At 44.4% G+C, this 22,255-nt stretch overlaps 1 protein-coding gene across 2 annotated transcripts in view; it reads left to right on the top strand.

Annotated features, from left to right (window-relative positions):
* LOC135378318 (disintegrin and metalloproteinase domain-containing protein 10-like) overlaps window positions 1-22,255 on the top strand; it is a 128,299-nt gene that overhangs the window by 6,238 nt on the left and 99,806 nt on the right. For both annotated transcript variants that reach the window (XM_064611321.1, XM_064611320.1), the window contains exons 2-3: window positions 17,807-17,951; window positions 21,799-21,920. In XM_064611321.1, coding sequence (XP_064467391.1) covers window positions 17,807-17,951; window positions 21,799-21,920 — 267 coding nt within the window. The remainder of the gene's footprint in view (window positions 1-17,806; window positions 17,952-21,798; window positions 21,921-22,255) is intronic.

Below are 22,255 nucleotides of genomic sequence, written 5' to 3'. Positions count from 1 at the left end.
AACAACGGAAACAAACGGAGTTTGGAATAGAATTGTAATTTATCGAAATAAACAAGTGTATAATTGAAATAATAATTGTATTCTTTGTCATCATTGTAATGTATTCTACACATCGAAAGGAAAACAGCTTTTGATTAGATTGAAGATTGCTATGGAGACACCATGTACAAGGATCTTCGCATGGAATCAGCATCGGCAATCAAAGAGATTTTACGCGGTCAAACTCTATACAACACCGACATCCGAAGGAAAGAATTGCAGAAGATTCGCTAATAGAAATTTAGAGGCATGTTACATCAATCTTTATCTACAAAGAGGAACACTAATATTTTGCGAAAGCTTATTTATTACAAAGTGTATATATTTTCTCAGACGATTGGACAATTGACAATACTATATTGAATGGAATCTATTATCAAATGACACGCAGTCTACAATTCTAATGATCATAACATGCGGCACGCAATTGCTATAAGATTTTGGGAGAATCGAATCACACAACAGTCATCAGAAATGTTTAATCAATGAAGATGAGCACTATGCATAAGATATGTAATTATAATAAGTAAATATTCCTTTTGCAAACTTAACCAAAGCAGCACACATAAACGTAGCTCCAATTCACAGAATGTACCCGAGGTTCTTCATTAGCCATACTGAAAAACTATGAGTCTGTTCGTTATGTCACGGCATATGAGACACTACAATGGGAAGGGCATACTTTAATTTTAGAAGATTTTAGCTCATAATGAACCAAAACGCAAACTCCAACACCAAAAGGTTATTGTTTAAATTTTCAAAGTCAAAACTGTACACTATTTCTTTAAAAAAATTTAATATATAGATTAAAAAGCTATCTATATAGTCAGACATTGTATACAAGATATTTGTTTGCACATTAATTGCTAAAATTTATCAGATCACATTCCGGAGCAGTGGTGACTATCAGTAAGTATTTAATTAAAACTGCTGCCGCAATTTACGAACTGAGTTGTAGAAAGTGTAATTTCACAGCTTTAGCTGGTTCACTTTGATACGCGAAAGTTTTAAGAACTCTTTCACGATGACAAAGAATTTAATCGAGTGTATTGATGTTTTCTACAGGGTGTCCCAGAAAACGTGTCATTGAATTATAATAAAAAAACTACACCACCTAGAGTCATGCTGTCAACGGTATTTGTTCTTACTGGGTTTTTGCCACCTCCTCATGTGAATGTCGTGTAACGTAAGTTTAATTATGTAAATTTTTGCGAGCTTAAGTCGGAAATTTGCCTAGTAAAGGGCACTTTTTTACCCCACCAACGTGAAGAGCGTGTCTAATTTACCCAAATTAATGATAATTGACAGGGATATTCAGGAGCTATCCCATCGAAAAAAATAGCCGAACATCATGCTCTACGGAGGTCACACAGAATAGCGCACGATGAATTTTTCAGCGCAATCTGTGTCAGTCCGACGAAAGGAGGTTGGAAACCCAGCCCACCCCGGCATCGCAGAAAGAGATAACGCAGGCATGGCTTATCACGTCCGACTTTCGCTGGGATAATGCTTTCCCTCTCCCAATTTAAGGAACTGTTACTTTTTCTACTATCACTCTGTGGGCTGGCTTCGGAACCTCCTTTCGTCGGACTGCGAGCGATTGCGCTCAAAAAGACATCGCGCGTTATGGTCCGGTGCTCCGAAAAGCATGATATTCGGCTATTTTTTCCGATGGGATAGCTCGTGAATATCACTGTCAATTATCATGAATTTGAGTGAATTCGGCACGCTCTTCATATTGGTGGGGTAAAAAAGTGACCTTCCCTTGGCAAATTTCTGAGTTCAGTTTGCAAATATTTGCATAATTAAACTTGGGGTACATGACATTAACTTTACAAGGTGGCAAAAACCTAATAAGAACAAATGCCGTTGACCGCATGATTCTATGTGGCGTAGTTTTTTATTATAATTCAATGACACGTTTTCTGGGACACCCTGTATATACTCTACAGGGTGTTTCAAAAAACGTGTCATTCGGACTTTATAAAAAAACGGGGCGACGGAAAAATACGGGGTAAACGGCACTTGTGTGGCAACTGAATTTGCCATCTTGCAAAAATATTTTCATTTGATTTTAATTAAAAGAAATTGAATTTCTTTAATTGAACTCTAAAATTTCCCAAGTCAACCTAACTTTTTTTTTTACAGAATTAGAGAGCCCGTAGAGAGCTTAGTCAGATTCACCAAGAAATCCACTGGACATTGCAAATGGCAATAGCCCAAAAAAAGTCCCGAAGTTGAGGCTTCAGAGTTTCGGGTATTCAACAGCGCACCAAATCAGTCGGAAAAATGCGCGGAGGGCAGGACATGCTCCTGCCCCATTGAAGCTAGAACAGTTTATCGCCGGACCGGCGTGCAGCACACGACGCGCAGATAACAAGGCAGGTGACATTCCACCATACGTTGATAAGCGGCAAACAAAAATGATTCCTCCTCTTTTTTCCCGCCCTATGTTTTTTCGACCTTCTATCTTTCATGGGGGCAGGAGCATGTCCTCCTCTCCACGAATCTTTGCGTCTCATTTGGTGCGCCGTTGAATACCCGAAACTTTGAAGCCTCAATTTCGGGACTTTTTTTTTGGCAGTTCCATTTGCAATATCGAGCGGATTTCTGAGTGGATCTGACTAAGTTCGATACGGGCTCTCTAATTCTGTAAAAAAAACGTTAGGTTGACTTGGGAAATTTTAAAGTTCAATTAAAGAAATTCAATTTATTTTAATTAAAATCAAATGAAAATATTTTTTCAACGTGGCAAATTCAGTTGCCACACAAATGCCGTTTACCCCGTATTTTTCCGTCGCCCCGTTTTTTTATAAAGCCCGAATGACACGTTTTTTGAAACACCCTGTATAACGTAATGTGAATTCTCCATGACGCGGATAGTAAAAGTTACGAATATTTTTTCGAACGAAATTTACTTAAAACTCGAATGGTCATTCGCGTCGTCGAACCCGTTTCCGGAAGAAAGCAACACGCTCGCGTGGGGGTGCCGCGTTAACGCATTGGGCGCCGAATCGCGTTCGGTTTCGGAAGGGTGCCCGGGAAACGCTGCCCGGCGTGTTGCCGAAACGCATTCGACCACGCGAATGACCATTTCTTCGAGTTTTAAGTAAATTTCGTTCGAAAAAATATTCGTAACTTTTACTATCCGCGTCATGGCTACTATCCGCGCTTTTTCGCGGATAGTAAAAGTTACGAATATTTTTTACGCATATATGCGTAATTGCGTGCCGCATGTTATGATCATTAGAATTGTAGACTGCGTGTCATTTGATAATAAATTCCATTCAATATAGTATTGTCAATTGTCCAATCGTCTGAGAAAATATATACACTGTGTAATTTAATTCATAAAATAAGCTTTCGCAAAATATTAGTGTTCCTCTTTGTAGATAAAGATTGATGTAACATGCCTCTAAATTTCTATTAGCGATTCTTCTGCAATTATTTCCTTCGGATGTCGCTGTTGTATAAAGTTTGACCGTGTAAAATCTCTTTGATTGCCGATGCTGATTCCATGCGAAGATCCTTGTGCATGGTGTCGCTTTAGCAATCTTCAATCTAATCAAAAGCTGTTTTCCTTTCGATGTGTAGAATACATTACAATGATGACAAAGAGTACAATTATTATTTCAATTATACACTTGTTTATTTCGATAAATTACAATTCTATTCCAAACTCTGAAGTTTCCGTTTGTTGTCTTGATTGATGAATTCCGAAGACATCAAGTAGTTTATTCTGATTATTGGGCGCTTGAATCCAGCGTTGACTAACGCGGGTGATATGTTGTCGTCGTGTTTGTATTGCTTCAACAACTTGCACTTTGTTGCGATGAACTTGCACAATCTCTTATTGATGTTTCCTTTCTTTGTACGAAGATTCTTGAACGGCGTACAAGAGAGTATTTGATGAAAATCGTCCGGTGGCCCACCACAATTGATATGTTTGTTGAGTTTCAATAAGTGCTGATACATCAGACCTTGCATGACAATATTGAACTTCTGTTCATTCGACATCCTTGACTGGTAGAATAATATAAATGTGTAAAGGTTCTAACGTGGAATATACCACGTGATAAGATTTTTTATGTACTTTCCATTTCAACCGTTAGGTGTAATTTCAACAAATCCGTAATGAATCGTGCGATATAGACTGCTTGTATATGATAATTTGATCTGATTGCTTTCTTGATTAATGCAATGCCCATTGCAATGATTACAATTACATTTGGTCTAGTGTATTTCAATTCTTCGTTAGCAAACCTCAAAAACTCCACCATCAATCCAAGTGGTCCTTCCGATGTTGACGTACAAATATTTTTATAACTATTGTAGATTCGGCATACAAGTTCTCGCGTCTTGAATTTCATAATTTGCACCATATCTCCGAATACGACCATGTCTAGGACGTATTGAAATGCAGCGATAAATGAATAGTTTCGCGGCTCCTCCTTTTCGAAGCAACTTTTTATCATGTCCTCCCATGACGTATGGTAACGAGTACAAAATCTGTCCATCTCTTCAATGTGTAGCAGTTGTCTGTTCTGTTTTGTAGTGGGCCTCGACATTTAATTAAATCATATTGGTGCTAATTTTATTTATTAAAATTTTATTATCAGGTTCATAATGTTCCACCTGACGTTAGAATTATGAAAGTGAATTTACAAAAAAGATGTGATGTGTAATGAAAAAATGTATGCTCTCAATGATTCTACGTACAAGACAGCGCTAGAGCCCCTCCTTCCCTAACTTGACTTGTAGGAGCGAGTTTATGGCTTTGTATACCAAGACCGTTGTTGGATTCCCCTACACCCTGCGGGTGTAACCTTAACGAAAGTGTACGGGAACTCAGCTTCCCTCTCTCACATCGTTTCCACTGGTGGGCCCTGAATGAAAAAGACGTGTTTCTGTGATGTATATTTGCGCTGCGTGATTACGAAAAATGTTTGCCTAAATTAAGTACTGCTTTTGACTTTGTTTCAGATGATCACTCGATTGATATTAATAAATATATTCTACTAGTTGGGAATGTATTTTTGAGCTGTGTGCGTTGATTTTCGCTGTAGCAAACACAATAATTTATATTTCAGATGAGTTGTTTGTGGCTTCTGTTTGTATTGCAAAGTTATCATAAAAAATATGTAATTAAGTTTGTTTCTCGTTTTCGAATTAGTATTGTTTCTATCACTGAATAAACTTGACTTGATATTTTGTGAGTTGAGAATAATGAATGCATACTAGTTGCGTCTGATCTGAAATATATTAAATGCAACGTTTCTCGTTGAGTATTGTTTGCACCGACAATATTTCTCGTTTGCTTAGATAATGCTTCTCTAAAACCAGTTTGCACTGACATAAAAGTCTATTCTTAGATTTTTTGCGTGCTATTGTTTTTTTGATAGAATTCTTATTGTGTTCTTGAGAACCGAATATCTATCGAATGTCTATTTGCGATCAATAAAAAATTTCGCCTCTGCACACCGGTCCTAAGAATATTGCCTTTTGGAGGAAAGAATTTGAAAAAGAGAGATGGTTTCCCCACCACACAGATTGACAACCGGTTCCTTGCTTTGGGCTGTATAGATGGAGAGAGTGACCCCACCGAGTCTCGAGTCTGTTTGTAGTGTGTAAAGCATAGCTGTGTTGCGTGTTTGGATAGCTCTATCAAGGTAATGTTTATAGTGCCTGAGTAGGATGAAAATTCTATATTGTTAGCTCGCAAGGTAGATTTTATGATAGTTCAAAAGATATATTATTTCAATTGTAATGTTTGATAGTTTGTTTCGCTATTATTTTCCTGTGTGTTGTTTACATGTTGGCAGATGCATCGTTCAAAGCGTTTCTCTGCTATTCATCCGTGCATGTTTATCGTTTTGATTGATTCTTTTTTCAATTATTTTCCTGCATGTGTCTGTTGTTTACCGTTGGTAGATGCACCGTTTAGAGTGTTTCTCTGCTATTCATCCGTGCATGTTTCTTGTTTTGTTAGATTGTTCTTCAACTATTTATGCTTTGTGTACCTCTTGTTTACGTGTTGGATTTTGGCTCTCTATTAGCTGTTTCAGTAATATTTTCCTGTCTGTTGTTTACACGTTGGCTGATGCGTCGTTTAGAGTGTTTCTCTGCTATTCAGCGTTAGCTCTGTGCTGTATTAAATTATTCATCATGTGCCGTTCAAATTGTTTCTCTGCTATTCGTCCGTGCATGTTTATCATTTTGATAGATTCTTTTTCATTTATTTTCCTGCATCTGTCTGTTGTTTATGTGATAGGTTTTGGTTCTCTATTAGCTGTTGATCGTGTTTCTCATTATTTCCGTATGCCTATGCTGTTTACTTAATAAGAAAATGATTAATTGTGTAATGTTGGAATAATCTTCCCTATTGCGCTCGAAAATGTTCGTAACTGTCAGGTGTACGCCTTCCGTCTTCAACAAATCAGGGCAGATATTATTAGAGCTGGTTGTTGACTAGGAGCGCGCTATGCAGTGAAGTTCATTTTTTAATGTATTTTCTGTGTTGGATTCATAAAACAAAGTAAGGTTTGTAGTGTCTCTTAGAATGAAAATTGTATGGGGAAGTCACGAGGATGATTTTATGATATTTAAAATGATAGATTATTCTCCTCCTCTGTTGTTTTGATTAACCAATGTAGTGTTATAGATTTTATTTCCTCTTGTGTTCGTGTCCCATGGTCTTCCAGGTTCTCTGCTGTTCACATACATCTATCGGCACTTGTAATTAAAGCTCCACTATGTTGGTCGTGTTAGACTTTTTATAATAAAACTTTTAATTTTGATTGTAATCATATTGATTAAAAATATATTCTTTGATTAAATGTATCATAATGAAATATTAGCTGTTGCACATGAAGTTACATATTAGAACTTTGTAATTAAAACTCCTCTATGGTGGTCATGTTAGACTTTTTATAATCAAACTTTTAATTTGATTGTAATCGCATTGATTAAAAATATCTTCTTTTATTAAAAATGTGCTACTCCTTCTGCTTAATTGAAAACTTGCGTGATTATCACTAATAAAATACCGCTTCAATGCTATTGCATCAGATTTTTTGGCTGAGTTTTTCTCCTTCACATGGAGTCATAATTCCTGACACTAATGACTTTAATAAATATATTTTCACTTGTACTTTTGTGTATGGCTATCCTTTGCATGTAAATCGCCTACTGTACACCTGCTGTAGCGGGAAAAAAATTGCGATTGAAGTCGACACAGATTGAAAAATGATGAAAGAAGTCAGCCCAGGCTGAAAAATTGAGCAAGTAAGCGCTCACGCAACCCTCCGGCCACGCTCCGCCCACCGCAGCAGCCCTCCACCCGAGCGCCGCCTGTCGCACACGGGAAAAAGTCGCGAAAAAATTCGGCGCAGATTGAAAAATGACGAAAGAAGTTGGCCCAGGCTGAAAAATGTGAGCTAGCAAGCGCGCACATAGTCCTCCCCCCGCCTATAAGCGCGCGGACAACCCTCCGCACAGGCTCCGCGCGGGGAAAAATACGCGCAGGGCTCAGGGCAGGGCCCAGGGGTCCATGTCTGAGTTTGACATTGTCTGTATTTAACACAAGTCCTATACTACTCATGTCATATCAGCCCTTACACCTGCTGCTGCAGAAGAGGTGTATGACATTCTTGCGGCCCCTTCACCCACAACTCCTTACGATCAGCTGAAGAAAGCGCTGCTCCAGCGAACCACGGCTTCCGACCGATCTCGCATCCAGCAACTTCTATCTGCTGAGGAGCTGGGGGATCGTCGTCCAACACAGCTTTTAAGGCGCATGCGTCAGCTGTTGGGTTCCCAGTCGACAGCGACCGACGACACCTTCTTCTGTGAACTATTCTTGCAGCGCTTGCCGCAGAATGTGCAGATGGTTTTAGCCACTGCCTCTGACATGTCCCTGGACAAACTTGCTACCCTGGCTGACGCTGTGTTTGAGGTCGCCAACCCCGCGGTTTCTGCAGTCATCCCCCCCACCTCTGCACAGCCGTCGCCATCACCACCGCCGCAGCCGCCGCATTCCTCTGACGTTGCGGAACTTTGCCGCGAGGTCAAGAACTTAACCGCACTTATTGCCGTCTCCCATGTCTCGCCACACGTCCGCGATTTCTCTCGCCGCCGTACAAGTCGCAGTCCTCGTCGTTTCCGGCACCGTTCACCGACTCCACGTGATTCCAGCCCAGCTCATACAGTCTGCTGGTACCAGCGGAAATTCGGGGCCGATGCACGGCATTGCTTGCTCCCATGTTCGTGGCAGCCGGGAAACCCTGCCGTGGACCATTGATGGCGACCGATGGCCCACATCCTTCGTCCAGTCGCCTTTTCTACATACGGGACATCACTTCGGCACGACGTTTCCTGGTCGACACAGGTGCCGATGTGAGCGTTATTCCCGCTACCAAAGGAGACCGACGGAGCCCTGTCATGTGCCATCTCACAGCGGTTAATGGCTCACAAATACCTGTTTTTGCCCAACGTTCTCTAACGCTAAGCCTTGGCTTGCGCCGCACATTTCGCTGGGTGTTCCTGGAGGCCAGTGTCTCCCAACCAATCCTGGGCGCCGATTTTCTGAACCACCATCACCTCTTAGTGGACATGCGCAACCGCCACCTCATCGATTCCAGTACCAATCTTGCTGTGTCCGGAATATCGTCTTCACTTTCTTCCCCGGGAATATCATTCTTCCATGACGAGACCAATCCCTTCCATGCAATCTTGAAGGAGTACCCGGAGCTAACTCGCCCACCCGATTGGACCAGCCCGGTAAAGCACTCGGTCGTCCACCATATTGGCACCAAGGGGCCGCCAGTTTTTGTTCGCCCACGTCGTCGCGCACCGGAAAAACTGAAGATAGCTCGTGACGAATTCAGCCACATGCTGGACATGGGTATCATACGGCCTTCGTCTAGCAGTTGGGCTTCCGCTCTTCATATGGTGCCCAAGAAGACAGGCGACTGGCGCTCCTGCGGCGATTATCGTGGCCTGAATCGTGTCACAATCCCAGACCGTTATCCTATCCCGCATGTGCACGATTTTACAGCTTTTCTGCACGGAACCACCATCTACTCGAAGCTTGACTTGGTACGAGCCTACCATCAGATTCCGGCTGCCGAAGAGGACATTCCGAAGACAGCCATTACTACACCTTTTGGCTTGTTCGAGTTTCTTCGTATGCCCTTCGGCCTCCTCAACGCCGCCCAGTCGTTTCGACGCTTTATTGACGCCGTCACACGTGGCCTCTCATTTACATTCGCGTATATCAACGACATTCTTGTTGCGAGTTCCTCCTACGAAGAACACCTCGACCATCTCCGGCAGCTTTTCGCCCGCCTTTCCGACCACGGCATTATTATCAACGCCCTCAAGAGCGAATTCGGGGTCAGCTCTCTGGAGTTTCTGGGGCATAAGATCTCTCCAGAAGGCATAACTCCCCTCCCAAGCAAAGCCCACTTCCGAAGCCATCTCCGAAGGTACGGTGCATCGTTCTACCGAGGAACCGCTAGGCGACGACGTCAATTCACCGCGGCTCCACTCATCGCAACGCCCGGCCGCGCAACACCATGGTTCTACACAGCTCGCTCACCTACTCAGCTCGCATCGCCATGGTCTCTCACTCTGCGTCACGTCGCCACATGCTTCGCAATGGCACTCCTCGGCTTTCACCAGCGGCACCTTCACGAGCATCACGCTCCTATACCGGTCCCGGTACGCCGCTGGCGGCTGCATGGCCCCATCCTCATCGTCATGCCAGTCCCAAGAACCCTGCACGCCTTGCCTTCCCACCAGGCATCGATACAGGGTGCTGACAGCCCATCCAATGGCTCTCAAGAGGCACCGGGACCAACGTTCCACTGGGGACACGCACGGAGGCCACCGAGTTCTACTCCCGGTCTCCCCGTGCTTCGCGATGGTCCTCCCCGGCACTCTTCTTGGCGACACTACGAGCTCACCGCTCACGAACCGGTCGCAGTTCTGTCGCTCCATCCTGCATTACGGTCTGCCTACCTGCCTAATCTGCTTTCCGCTTCGGCCCGCTCCTGGAACCCTCCCGGCCAGTTCTTCTGCCCACTCAACACAAGACGCAAGACCAGCAGTCCCTGTACTACGTGTCGCCCGTCTTCCTCCTCTTCATGTATCAACGCGGACCTCAACGGCCAGCTCTACACCGCTCCGCGTCTGAGGGGGGGAGTGATGTGGCGGCCCGTGTGTGATGACGAAGACGTGCCTCTGCTGCCACGCACTACGGCGCTGGCACGGCAGTTCTACCGGCACCGTCCTAGCGTGAGGCCACGACCACCCCGCTGGGACATTCCATCACCGTCGGTCGGGACTCATGTAGAGGATCTCCACCTCCTCTACACTATCTAATTTGAAGAGGAAACAGGGACGTGGCGGACGGAATACGTGCGCTATTTGGATCTTGGGACACATTACCGGGTGTTTCAGTTAAATCCCCGGGCTAAATAATTCGCGAACAGGTGCGCCAATCGACGAACTTTCTTTTTTACAGGTATCTGTCCGACACCACCTACAAGCTGCGCACCGTGTGAATCAGTGGGAGGCGCTCATTATTTAAATAAAAGTTCAAATGAGTTTCGTGAAAAACATAACTTCTAAAGGAGGGCGCCGTCTGCATTAAAATGGGTACTACCCTTTTTGGGATCTTCAGTGGACACCTTTTAGAGCAAAATCTCCCACCGAAGCGGGTCATTTGTTGCAGTAATTAATTGGTTTCGGTTTACATATTTTTGTCGCGGCTGGTCGCAGTGAAGCGCGAAAGGACGCTCTTCCATTCCCTTATCCACCAATGAATTATGTCCTTACACCAATGAAGTACACCAATGAATTACGTCCTTTTGCGCTTCACCGCGACCAGCACCGACAAAATACATAAACCGAAACAAATTAAAGGGGCCGTAAACAGGCCACCAAACATTTCTGAAATAATGATACCCCATGAAAGAACGCAGATCATAATACCCAAATATACATTTCGTTCCGCTCGTGCCAGCTCATTGACCCATATAACTGCTTTCAAAGATGAGTAACCAGCGACCCTCTCTCCACCACGCATACGTCACATGGCTACGTAGCGTTTTGCCGTCCAATCGGGGGGCCGAGCTGCGCACATGACGTTTCAAATTACCAGCCAATAAACATACTTCGTTATCAGCTGTGAGTCGGAGCGCTCAGTTTGTTTGTGTGAAACGACGTTTTGCGCTCCGTGGTTCCGAAATTCAACGTCATGACATCTTCAACATCTCCGGCTGGCGCAAACGTCAACAGTTGAGCTGCTATCACATGACGCAGCGTTCACACGGGGCAACTTTTTGCAGCAACTATGAGCAACTTTGGAGTTGCTGTCAGCCGCAACATCCAGCAACTCGAGTTGCTCAGAGTTGCTGCGAAGCGCTCCCCGACCGAAAACTTGAGAAGTTGCTCGTGCACCGGCCAATCAGAGAGGGGAGCATTGCCACGTGACTCCCGATGGCGTTGTGGTTTTCGTTCCTGGGTTCATGGGTTCAGATTCTGCAGGTGCAGCTGAGAAATAACTTTTTCTTTTTTTACGAACTTCACGGAAACATATCACTTGCCACTTCTGGAAGGCAATAATGACCTATTGGGGCAATAAAAAAACTGACTGAAATTTGATAAACAGCAGCTAAAGAACATTCCACCAGTTCGATTCGAACCTACATTGTCCGGTCGCCATAAGGTTGCTTGTGGGTGGAGCTACCGAGTTGCTGCGTGTGAACGCGGACTCGAAATTGCTCGAAAGACGTTGGTTTGAGTTGCTTCGAGTTGCTGGGAAAAGTTGCCCCGTGTGACCGCCAGCTGACGCGATTCGTACCCGGGTTCCTCCCAGTCACGACGTGACATGGCCAGCACGCTATCCACTGTACCACGCGAGCTGGTGACTCGGTGCCGCGTGGCTCAAACCAAAGTACGGCAGCCCAGTTGTCGAAACCATTCGAAGATGACGAAGATGTTCCATCGCGCACCTACCTAATAGCGAATTCGGGTGGTCATTTCGTAGCAAAACGGCCGAGCGCTCGGATATTGCTAGGTCGGCGACCGAGCTGGATCACGTGACCGTTGCCACCCGAACATGATAGCTAGGAATCTAGCGGTTTTAGGTACTTGGATCACGCTAGGGGCGTCGCGGTCGCAAGTCTTCGAGTTTTGTCGTCTGCTAAACCACGTGATTTCAACATGCGGGCCAATGAGGGCACCTGCCACCGTTGCAGTGCGAATGTGACGACACCGGATACAGTTGAGCAATCTGCTGCTCGATCGTTTTGAGAACGGGCAAAAAAAGTGCTAGCTAGCAAATTCCGAGCGTTCGGAAAACGCCACGCGGACATGCGAGGTTTGCTTCATTTTGACCAAGCGAACATGACTGCTCGAGATCTGGCAAAAAAAGTTGCTCCGAAATGACCACCCGAATTCGCCATATGATTCCGGAACTGTAGTCTCGGATATTCATTCGCGCTCGTGGTGTGCTGCGTGCAACTGCCCAGAAAACGTAGTGCGCGTATGATACCTAAATTAAACGCATTTCTTTTTCAGTTACAGGCTGTAACTGTTTAGATTTTGAATAGAAGAGAATTCACGTTCATCTAGTCCAATTCCGCATTTGAAATTGGCGAATTCGGGTGGTCATTTCGGAGCAACTTTTTTTTGCCAGATCTCGAGCAGTCATGTTCGCTTGGTCAAAATGAAGCAAATCTCGCATGTTCGCGTGGCGCTTTCCGAGCGCTCAGAATTTGCTAGCTAGCACTTTTTATGCCCGGTCTCAAAACGATCGAGCAGCAGATTGCTCAACTGTATCCGGTGCAGTCACATCCGCACTGCAACGGCGGCGAGTGCCCTCATTGGCCCGCATGTTGAAATCACGTGGTTTAGCAGACGACAGAACTCGAAGACTTGCGACCGCGATGCCCCTAGCGTGATCCAAGTACCTAAAACCGCTAGATTCCTAGCAATCATGTTCGGGTGTCAACGGTCACGTGATCCAGCTCGGTCGCCGACCTAGCAATTTCCGAGCGCTCGGCCGTTTGCTACGAAATGACCACCCGAATTCGCTATAAAATCATACATGGAACACTCGATCGTAATTGGTGAGGAAAGCGCTACGTCAAAATGACGTAAAGTTAGAGCGCGGGGTGGAGCTAAAATGCAAAAGAGTGCAGTGAATATTTCATCCGTATGCAAGCGCCTTTTGTTTTTGAGCGTTAGTAATTGCAAGGGGTTTTCACTGCCTAAGTTTCAATAATATAACACAAAGAAATGTGCACCTTTTGTACCAGTTTACGGCCCCTTTAATTACAGCAACAAATGACCTGCTTCGGTGGCAGATTTTTCTCTAAAAGGTGTCCACTGAAGGTCCCAAAAGGGGTAGTACCCATTTTAATGTCGACAGCGCCCTGCTTTAAAGTTATGTTTTTTTACGAAACTCATTTTATTTTTATTTAAATAATGAGCGCCTGCCACTCATTCACACGGCGCGCAGCTTGTAGATGGTATCGCACAGATACTTGTAAAAAAGAAAGTTCGTCGATTGGTGCACCCGTTCGCGAATTATTTAGCCCGGGGATTTAACAGAAACACCTGGTATAACACATACTCTTAAAACAGAACCTCACCGCATAGCATGCTCCTATAGCCAACCATCATCTCGAACGACATCGTTATCTCCCCTGGTTTGCTGGAAACGGGACGCCATTTTTGTGACAATTATGAACTGCATAAGTTTCACAAAAAAGGCGTACGCCTCCCGTTTTCAACAGATCAGGGCAGATAACGATATAATTCGAGATGATGGTTGGCTGTTCTGTTAAGTTCTGTTTTAAGAGTGCAGATATGCGGTGCCCAGTACGGCTGATATCTCGTAAATATGCGACAGTGGGGAACTGAATGAATACCAGCAAGAGTTGTTAGCCAGAAGTCAGCGCTTGGGACACCCGCTCCCCAGGTAGCACAAAAAATTGCAGCAACGTTGTCTAAATGTCAGCTTGGAACATTGCTCAGATGTTGCTAATGTCCGTGACTTCAACGTTATCTGCAACGTTCATTTGCAACATTAGCGCAACATCCATTGTAAACATCACATCAACGTATGCATCTGTAATGTCCTCTCAACGTAAATTTTGCAACGTTTCAGTAATGTACGTGTGCAACGTTATAACAATGTATGAATTTATAGCATTTCATCAATATGGCATTTGTCCAAGGTCGTCGTTTGGGAATGGGAAATTTTGATTACTTTCAATGAGAATTGTGAATGCGATATCCACTTTAACCGAATGAGATTTCTGGGCTATTTTGAATTGGACTATTTCCAGCAGTCAAGAAGCTTCAACAGTGAAATACTGTACAGTATATCACTATTAAAGCTGCCTTACTGCTGAAAATAATCCAATTCAAAATAGCCCAGATCTCTCTTTCGGTTAAAGTGGATATCGCATTCACAATTCTTATTGAAAGTAATCAAAACTTGCCATTCCCAATCAACGATCTTGGAAAATACCTATTGAAAGAAACAAGAATTTAGTGAATTCAAGAGATTCATAGGGATATGTGTGCCCAATGCATAAACAGTCCTGACGAAAAAACAAAAGAACTCGAAGACTTGAAGCACTGAGTTCTGTCGTGCTCTTGTGTTTCGTAGGTGATTCACGATATCCCATCCAGCTTCCGTTTCTTGCGTGAAAATTAACGCCATCAAACTTCAGCGAGATTCGGTTTTGACAAACTGCTGACAAATGCCGAGGCACCTATGCCAGCCGTGTCGCACGACCATAACCTTCAAGAAATAGAATTTCAAAAGATGTTAGCACGGCACCATGTCAGTGTGAATGGGCGTCAAAATACATTACATACCGTTGCTCACAACGCTGGCGGTAACACCAGGCTCCCACAGCTCCCCATAGAGCCCATAGTTTGAGATAATTCAGGCAACACTGGACATGCAACCAATGAAAATGAACTATGATGCCTACCTTTCGGCCAATCAGGAGTCTCTCCGTTTGGCTCGCCTTTCGGCCCGGTACTGGCCAGTACTGGCTACCATCGGCTTTTACTGGTTTTCATGCCCGACGCTTGTTATTCCGTATTCCAGAACGACTAGGCAAATTTTTGACAAAATACACATTTATTTGAAACATCGTACTGATTCAATAGTCTGACACAAATATTCACCGTGCCTACAGAGTCCAAATCGTTGCGTTCGTTGACCAAGTTCGAAGTCGAAAAACACACACACACACTACTCCCAGAAGTGAGCGACGCTCACACGAGTGCACGCGATTTCACGGTGAGCATCTCCTTTCGTTGGTTGCAGTGCGAAGGTTTCAACGAAGCGGGCAATGCTTGTCGCACGGACACCGAATCCTGTCTCTGTTGTGACTGCATTTGAAAATGCGACGGCGCTCACAAGTGTTCCTCAGGCGTGAGCTCACCACTGCATTCCAGTTCTGAACTCGAGAGACTGTTCGTACGTAGGATACTTGTGTCGGGAGACATCACCACACGCGCTGAGTCACTTTGACACACGAACAAATCTGGGACTTCTCTTTGAACAATGCCATCATACCGTGGTGTCAACTGACATCGTCGAGACGCGAGACGCCGCTGCCACTTCTCTCCCTTCTCTTCTCGTAACTGCCCGAGGCAGCCCGCGAAAGAATGCTCTTTTGAAACTTTGCCAACCAATAGCGGAGCGCGCAATGTCCTTCGGCCAATGGGTATCAACTATGATGCCTGACGGAGTAATACCACGTGTTTATGACGTGCAAACATTTTTTTAGAGCCGCGAAGAGGGGGAGCTGTGGGGGCCTGGTAACACTCTGATAGAACATCTCGCGCTCTCCTCCCATCAGCGGTCGTATTGCTTACGAGCAGCGGTAAAAACATGAGAAACGACGTAGAAACAACGGGAATGCCTGACACATCAACTACATACCTTAGGAACGGATAAAATCCTCAAAATAAAGCCCGAATGAAGCAAACTACTTGTCAGACACAGCGCATAACCGAACACTTCGACATTTTGTAGCAGACTGACCGTTGACGACTGTCGAACGCTCCACGCTCCACTTACATGCACAGGAATGTTGTACGAAATGCAGAAACAAGGCGTAATACGAAGTTAGCACGGTACATGTACCTTTGTAGATATGTTCACAAACATTTGAAATAACACGAACTATTTTCAACGCGGACGATCCACTATGTGGTGCGGCACACGTACGTGTTGTGTTACAACCATGGTTACAACGCGCTCTGTTCGGACTTGGCGAGCGTCCGCGGTCAGCCTCTGACGACATCGGCCAACGGCCGCCTGCTCCACTGAGAATGAATTTGAATACCAGATTTACGTTCAGTTTTCACTTGCAATACTTGCGATACCATGCGTATTATGGAATTTCATTAGAATTGAACGAGTTCCACAAAGTAGTTAATTTGCCACACAGACATACTGCGTTCTTCTTAATCATATTATTATTTAATTTGAGAATATGATCTCCCATTCGTCGCCATTACACTCGTTGCTTTAGCATCGGGCGTCTCACTTATTGTATTGGTGGCTCAGCAACATGTTGGATCCCATTAAATTGGAAATCCCATTCTCTTTGAAACACATAGGCCAATTCCTCCATTTTAAAATGTTGCAGTGTGAGCTCTGTGAAACGTAACAGTAATGTTCTGAGGGAATATCTAGACAACGTTTCTGATGCAACGTAGCGGTGTTGTTTCGTTATGTTGAAAACGTAACGTTACTAAAGCAACGTACCAGCAATGTCTCTTTTTTGTTGAACATGTAACGTTTCCAGGAGAACGTCGCAATAACGTCATTTTTTTTTTTTTTTTGTTGGAAACGTTGCTCTCACATCGCACACATTCAGGCAACGTTGCTGCAACTTTTTGTGCTACCTGGGATCATCTATGCTCACTCATCTCCCGCTCGGTTCCTCGTATGCTCACTCATGCTCGCGCGCCTACCGCTCACCCTCCGTTTGCTCAATCATGCTCAGCTCGTTCTCCACGCTGAGCACGAGTAAGCATGCTCATGGGTGAGCTTTACCAAGCAAGCAGTTGCGACAAATTCCTCCGTGTAGCAGCTGCGGGCGCTTTGCCCATGGTTTCTGTGCTGCCATTGTAACTATTGGGGACGTCGATAAGGACTGAATGGGCTAGTCATAGTGACAGTGTTGAAAGGGATCCACCACGTGGTTCACGCTCGTCTGATCTGCACAGTGCCCGCAATAGTTCAGAATATTTTGTTATCCGCCGAGCTCAGCTCTCTGTTTGCTCACCCATGCTCACCTCATTCGCCACAATGAGCACGCATGCTCGTTAATGAGGTTTCCAAAGGTATGGTTGTAACGACAGTCGAATGAGGAGGTGCCGGATGCAAAATGAAGTAAACTTTAAAAAAAAAACGGAGAGCTTCCAGTGTTTCAGGTCCCAGGTTTTGCTGCTGCGAACGTAGCATTTGGAAATATGATAAAATATTTGGTACGATCAAATGCTGAGGTTTTTCAAGTATACGTGTCACAGCGCACACCAAGTGGTACACCTGCGCCTCGTGTGTGCCGTTAAAATAAGGAAATCGCTTTGAGAAGGCTTCCATCACCCATTGTATGAGTTATTTGTGAAGTACCGACGACAACAACTACAGATTGGAGCTATTGACTTGTTGCCTGCCAGAAAGGAAACGTGTGCAGCAGATTACTGCATTACCTCGCAGCGCTCCGCCCCCTCAACGAATTTGTGCGTCACTATGAGCCTCTTTCCTACAAGCCAATGGCCGTTGAAATGAACCATGGAAGAAGCAAGCGCTCCTCGCATCTCTCCCATGGCCGTGTTCATATCGAATTTGACGCCTACGGCAGGTAGGTCAATTGAGAGTTTTCTCTTCAAAAGATATCCCACTACATTCAAGTTGTATTCCATGTATGTGTGCCGGTGCATCTACTGGATAGGCAAGCACGCCCCGGTCGCGAGACACTAGCTATTACCGACACCTGGGTCGTACCATTGCAGTTTATCCAATTTGGTACCTCGACCATCCCCCATATTTTTCAACAAAGTTGTGCATGCAGAGGGCCTGTGCAAATGGGTTGTCGAAGACGTCTCAGCTCGAAATACACGTTCTTGAACGCTTGGAAGGATTCGATGGGTAGTGTTAAATGAGAAAAATGTAATTCACTTTAATGCTATCTCTTAGCTCACTCTATTGTCTGATACTAATTTCCGAATATACTCGTAATTCTTATATCATTAAAAGACCCAGCGTGATGCTTAGTACAACTTGATCCCCTTTCCCTCAGTGGCGCTCTAGTGGCTCTCGAAAAAGGTGAGATTTCCTCCTTGCTTGTCATGTTTTCACGTTTTTTATTAACAGCACTCTATTAAAGTAAACGTGGTCTCTGAAAATAACATCTTTCGGCTTTCTGCGTTCGAGGCTTGAATATATCTATATATTTTTAAATTTTCTACCACAATTTTCGGAATGTGGCCGTGCAGATAAACACACGTACAATAGTCCAATCGATACACCAGACTGACTACTACGTTATACTAAGAAATTGGTTAGGTACTATTTAGAGATAAGCGTGAAAATAACATTTTTCTCAACTACAATTGACGCTTTTCGCGCACGATGAATTTCACGTATAGGGAACATTCTGTACTGAATCGCTGTGTGAGGAAGATGTCAATGTGTTATCTTCTTCCTTAACAAGTGACATTCTTATTGACAGCTTCATCAAGGGTCATAATTAGCCTAAAAAATCATATCGGGAATCACCACTGGAGCCACTGAATGCACGTAACGGGGCACAGGGCAGCCCTTGAAAAAAGTCGACTTGGTAAAAGTTGACTGGATAAGAGAAGTCGATTTCTACTCTACCTGTAAACCAGCGTATGTGGACTTAAAGGAGAGGTCGACACAACGTAAACAAGTCGCTAGGGTGAGGTAGTTCAGACAGGACTGAGACCAATCAGTCGAGTGTTCTGCGGCCTTAGAGGCCTCAGTCGATTGTCATGTAAATCCTCGCCATTCGACCTTTGACGATTAGTCGACTGGGGCTTCCAGTTGACATATCGGTCAATGTGGTCCATCTAAACGCAGCTATTGAAAGCAAAAAATCGAGGACGAAGAGTGGCCTCTATTGGAGAGAGGCCGTAGGGGATTGTTCCTGCAAAAGGTATACATTACAGCCGGACGTGACATACACAATCTAACGGGGGTAAAACGTCCTCTTCATGACATTGAGGTATAGGGCATTACTGAACGATCACCGTCTGTTGAGAAGACATGGAGGATTGTCAATCAAGTTACTACGAATATAATCTAGGCTCTTCTTATGAAGGGACGGAAAGCTGTAGTGGAATGTGACCGTTAGAGGATGAAAAAGAGCACCGGAAGAAAAGTAACCGCAAAGGAAGGGGACGTTACTCAATCGTTATCGCGTGGTTAAGTCTGTGCGACGGCAACCTAGGCACAATATACGTTCTCCAGACCATCGTTTGCCAATATGTATGCGCTTATAGCTGTTAGGATAGAACGCATCGATACAGTACGTTGTCCTTATGTATGTGATACACTGATTGATGTGACGTGATGATTGTGATTCCTGTGCATGTCAAATCGGGAACAGTAGCCTCGCGTGCCAATGGCCTCCGTTCCTTTCGTGTAAAAAGCACTAAACGTGAAATATATGTGACCGAACGAACGAGGAACGCAGAACGTTCGCAGAACGTTACTGGAACGTGGAATTCGGTATCTGGCTTATTTCGAAAAGTGCTGTCCCAGATTCCCAGTTGAAGTTGAACGTCTGGTCTACCGAATAAGATAATGTACATATTTTTTATCGGCACAGGCACATTCGGAATGCCGTCGTCGAAAATTGCAAAAATTCAAAAGTGAGACGTCGCTAACGGTGAAAGATTTTGCGTGTAGAACAACGAATCTTTTTGTGTAAATACCTCAGGATGTCATTAATCGAGAGGTCGTGCTTACTTCAGTTGCAAACAGAAGACATGCAAAAAAAAAAAAAAAAACACGAACGGGACCGGAACCGCGCCTTCATTCAGGCACCCCACTAGAGGGCTAGGGAAAGACGCGTTTCGGGTAAGCTTTACTGCTTTGTTAATGACGAAAAGAAATGTATATAAGAAAAATTATAAGCGAATACGTGGCTGAAAAGTGAAGTACCCACCCTTTTTTGCTTCATGCCACCTGTCTGTTCGTCCCAAGCTTCGGGGAAAGTATATTTCGAGCCGAGACATCTACAGTTACTCATCTACACAGGTTCTCCTCATGCACAACTTTATGAAAAGTACAGGGGATGGTCGACCGACCACTCGGGATGTTCGGCTGCGGAATGACCCGCCTGTGCTGCACCACTTCGTAATCGAATGGATATCTGTGACGTCTCTCATGAGCGTACACTCTTAAAAATGAGTTTCACCACATAGCACGCTCCTAGCCAACCATCATCACAGAATAGGCTCCTCCTCCCGTTTTCAGCAAATCAGGGGCGAGAACGTTGTCATTCGGGATGATGGTTGGCTACGAGCGTGCTATGTGGTGAAGTTCATTTCTAAGAGTCTGGCAAACCATCATCCCGAATGACAACGTTCTTTTCTGTTCCTTTTCTGTGACACTTATACAGTTCATAATTGTCACAAAAATGATGTACGCCTCCCGTTTTCAACAAATCAGGACAGATAACGATATCATTCGAGATGGTCGTTGGCTAGGAGCGTGCTATGCGGTGATGTTCATTTCTAAGAGTGTAGTCTCGCTACGTAATTGCAGCCTGACAGTGAATCCCATACAGATAGAAAGTGCTGTGCAAGAACGCTTTTGTCATTTGCTGGTGAAGCTCCTACACTGTTAAAACAGAACTTCACCACATAGCACGCTCCTAGCCAACCATCATTCAGAATGATATCATTCTGTGCATTGATTTGTTGAAAATGAGAGGAGGCGCCTACCTGGGACAGATTATCTTGTCCCAGATAGGCGCCTCCCCGCTGTTTCGAACAAATCATAACACAAAATGATATCATTGGGTATGATGGTTGGTTAGGAGCGTGCTATGTGGTGAAGTTCTGTTTTAACAGTGTACGTAGAGATAAAGTTAACTATCCTCGTGAGGCACTTTAAAAACAGAACTTCACCGCATAGCACGCTGTGCGCCAACCATTGCCACGAATGATAGAGTTACCGCTTGTGATTGGACGAGAGAGGAGGCGTACGCCTTTTTGTGGCAATTTTCATATATCCAAATTTCCAGAAAAAGGCGTACGCCAACTTCTCTCTTCGAATCAGAAGCGATAACCCTATCATTCGTGGCAATGGTTGGCGAACAGCGTGCTATGTGGTGAAGTTCTGTTTTTAGAGTGGGAGTATACGAACTGGAATAAGAACAGCCAAACAAGTAAATGAAATCGTGCATCTTTTTTCTTCTCGTGAATCACGAAACCCGTTATATCCACTGTAAGCGAGAAGGTCATGAAACTATTAGTCGTTTCACAAAGCCTGTCTCAGATTCGCTAAGCAGATGCCACGCTGCGAGGTACCACTCATAAACGCGCACGTCTTGTTCCAAGGCTAAGTGCAACCGCATAGAACTACTGAAGAAGATAAACAAACGAAAACACGCAACTCCATTGTTCCGCTCATAAGGTGGTCATGTTTTCTTTCTGTTTGTTTGTTTCTCTTTTCAGGCATTTCCACTTAAGTCTGACAAAAGACAGGTCTAGTTTTTCCGATGATTTTGTGATGGAAACAGCAAGCCAAGGCAGAGTTGAAGCTAATCTGGACCACATCTATTCTGGGCGTGTTGTCGGTATGTACAGAATCGCCTTCGCTTCGACAACTGTAACATGAGGCCAGTTATTCCAGCACTAACATTTCTCAATGAGACTAAAACAACTCGCTGGCACCTTGACCGCTTCACGCTGTCTAAGGTATAAAACTAAGAACGCACGCTTAAAACAGGACATCCCCACATAACACGCCCCTACACTCTTAAGAAAGAGCTTCACTGCATCGCACACTCTTAACCAACCATCATCCCGAAGGATATCGTTCTCTTTCCTGATTTGTTAGAAATGGGAGGCGTACGCCCTTTTGTGACACTACACTCTTAAAAATGAACTTCACCGCATAGCACGCTCCTAA

The sequence above is a fragment of the Ornithodoros turicata genome, chromosome 1 (genome assembly GCF_037126465.1).
Source record: "Ornithodoros turicata isolate Travis chromosome 1, ASM3712646v1, whole genome shotgun sequence".
Taxonomy (NCBI): domain Eukaryota; kingdom Metazoa; phylum Arthropoda; class Arachnida; order Ixodida; family Argasidae; genus Ornithodoros; species Ornithodoros turicata.
Note: the sequence above shows the minus strand (reverse complement) of the source record. Positions and strands in the feature narration are given on the sequence as shown.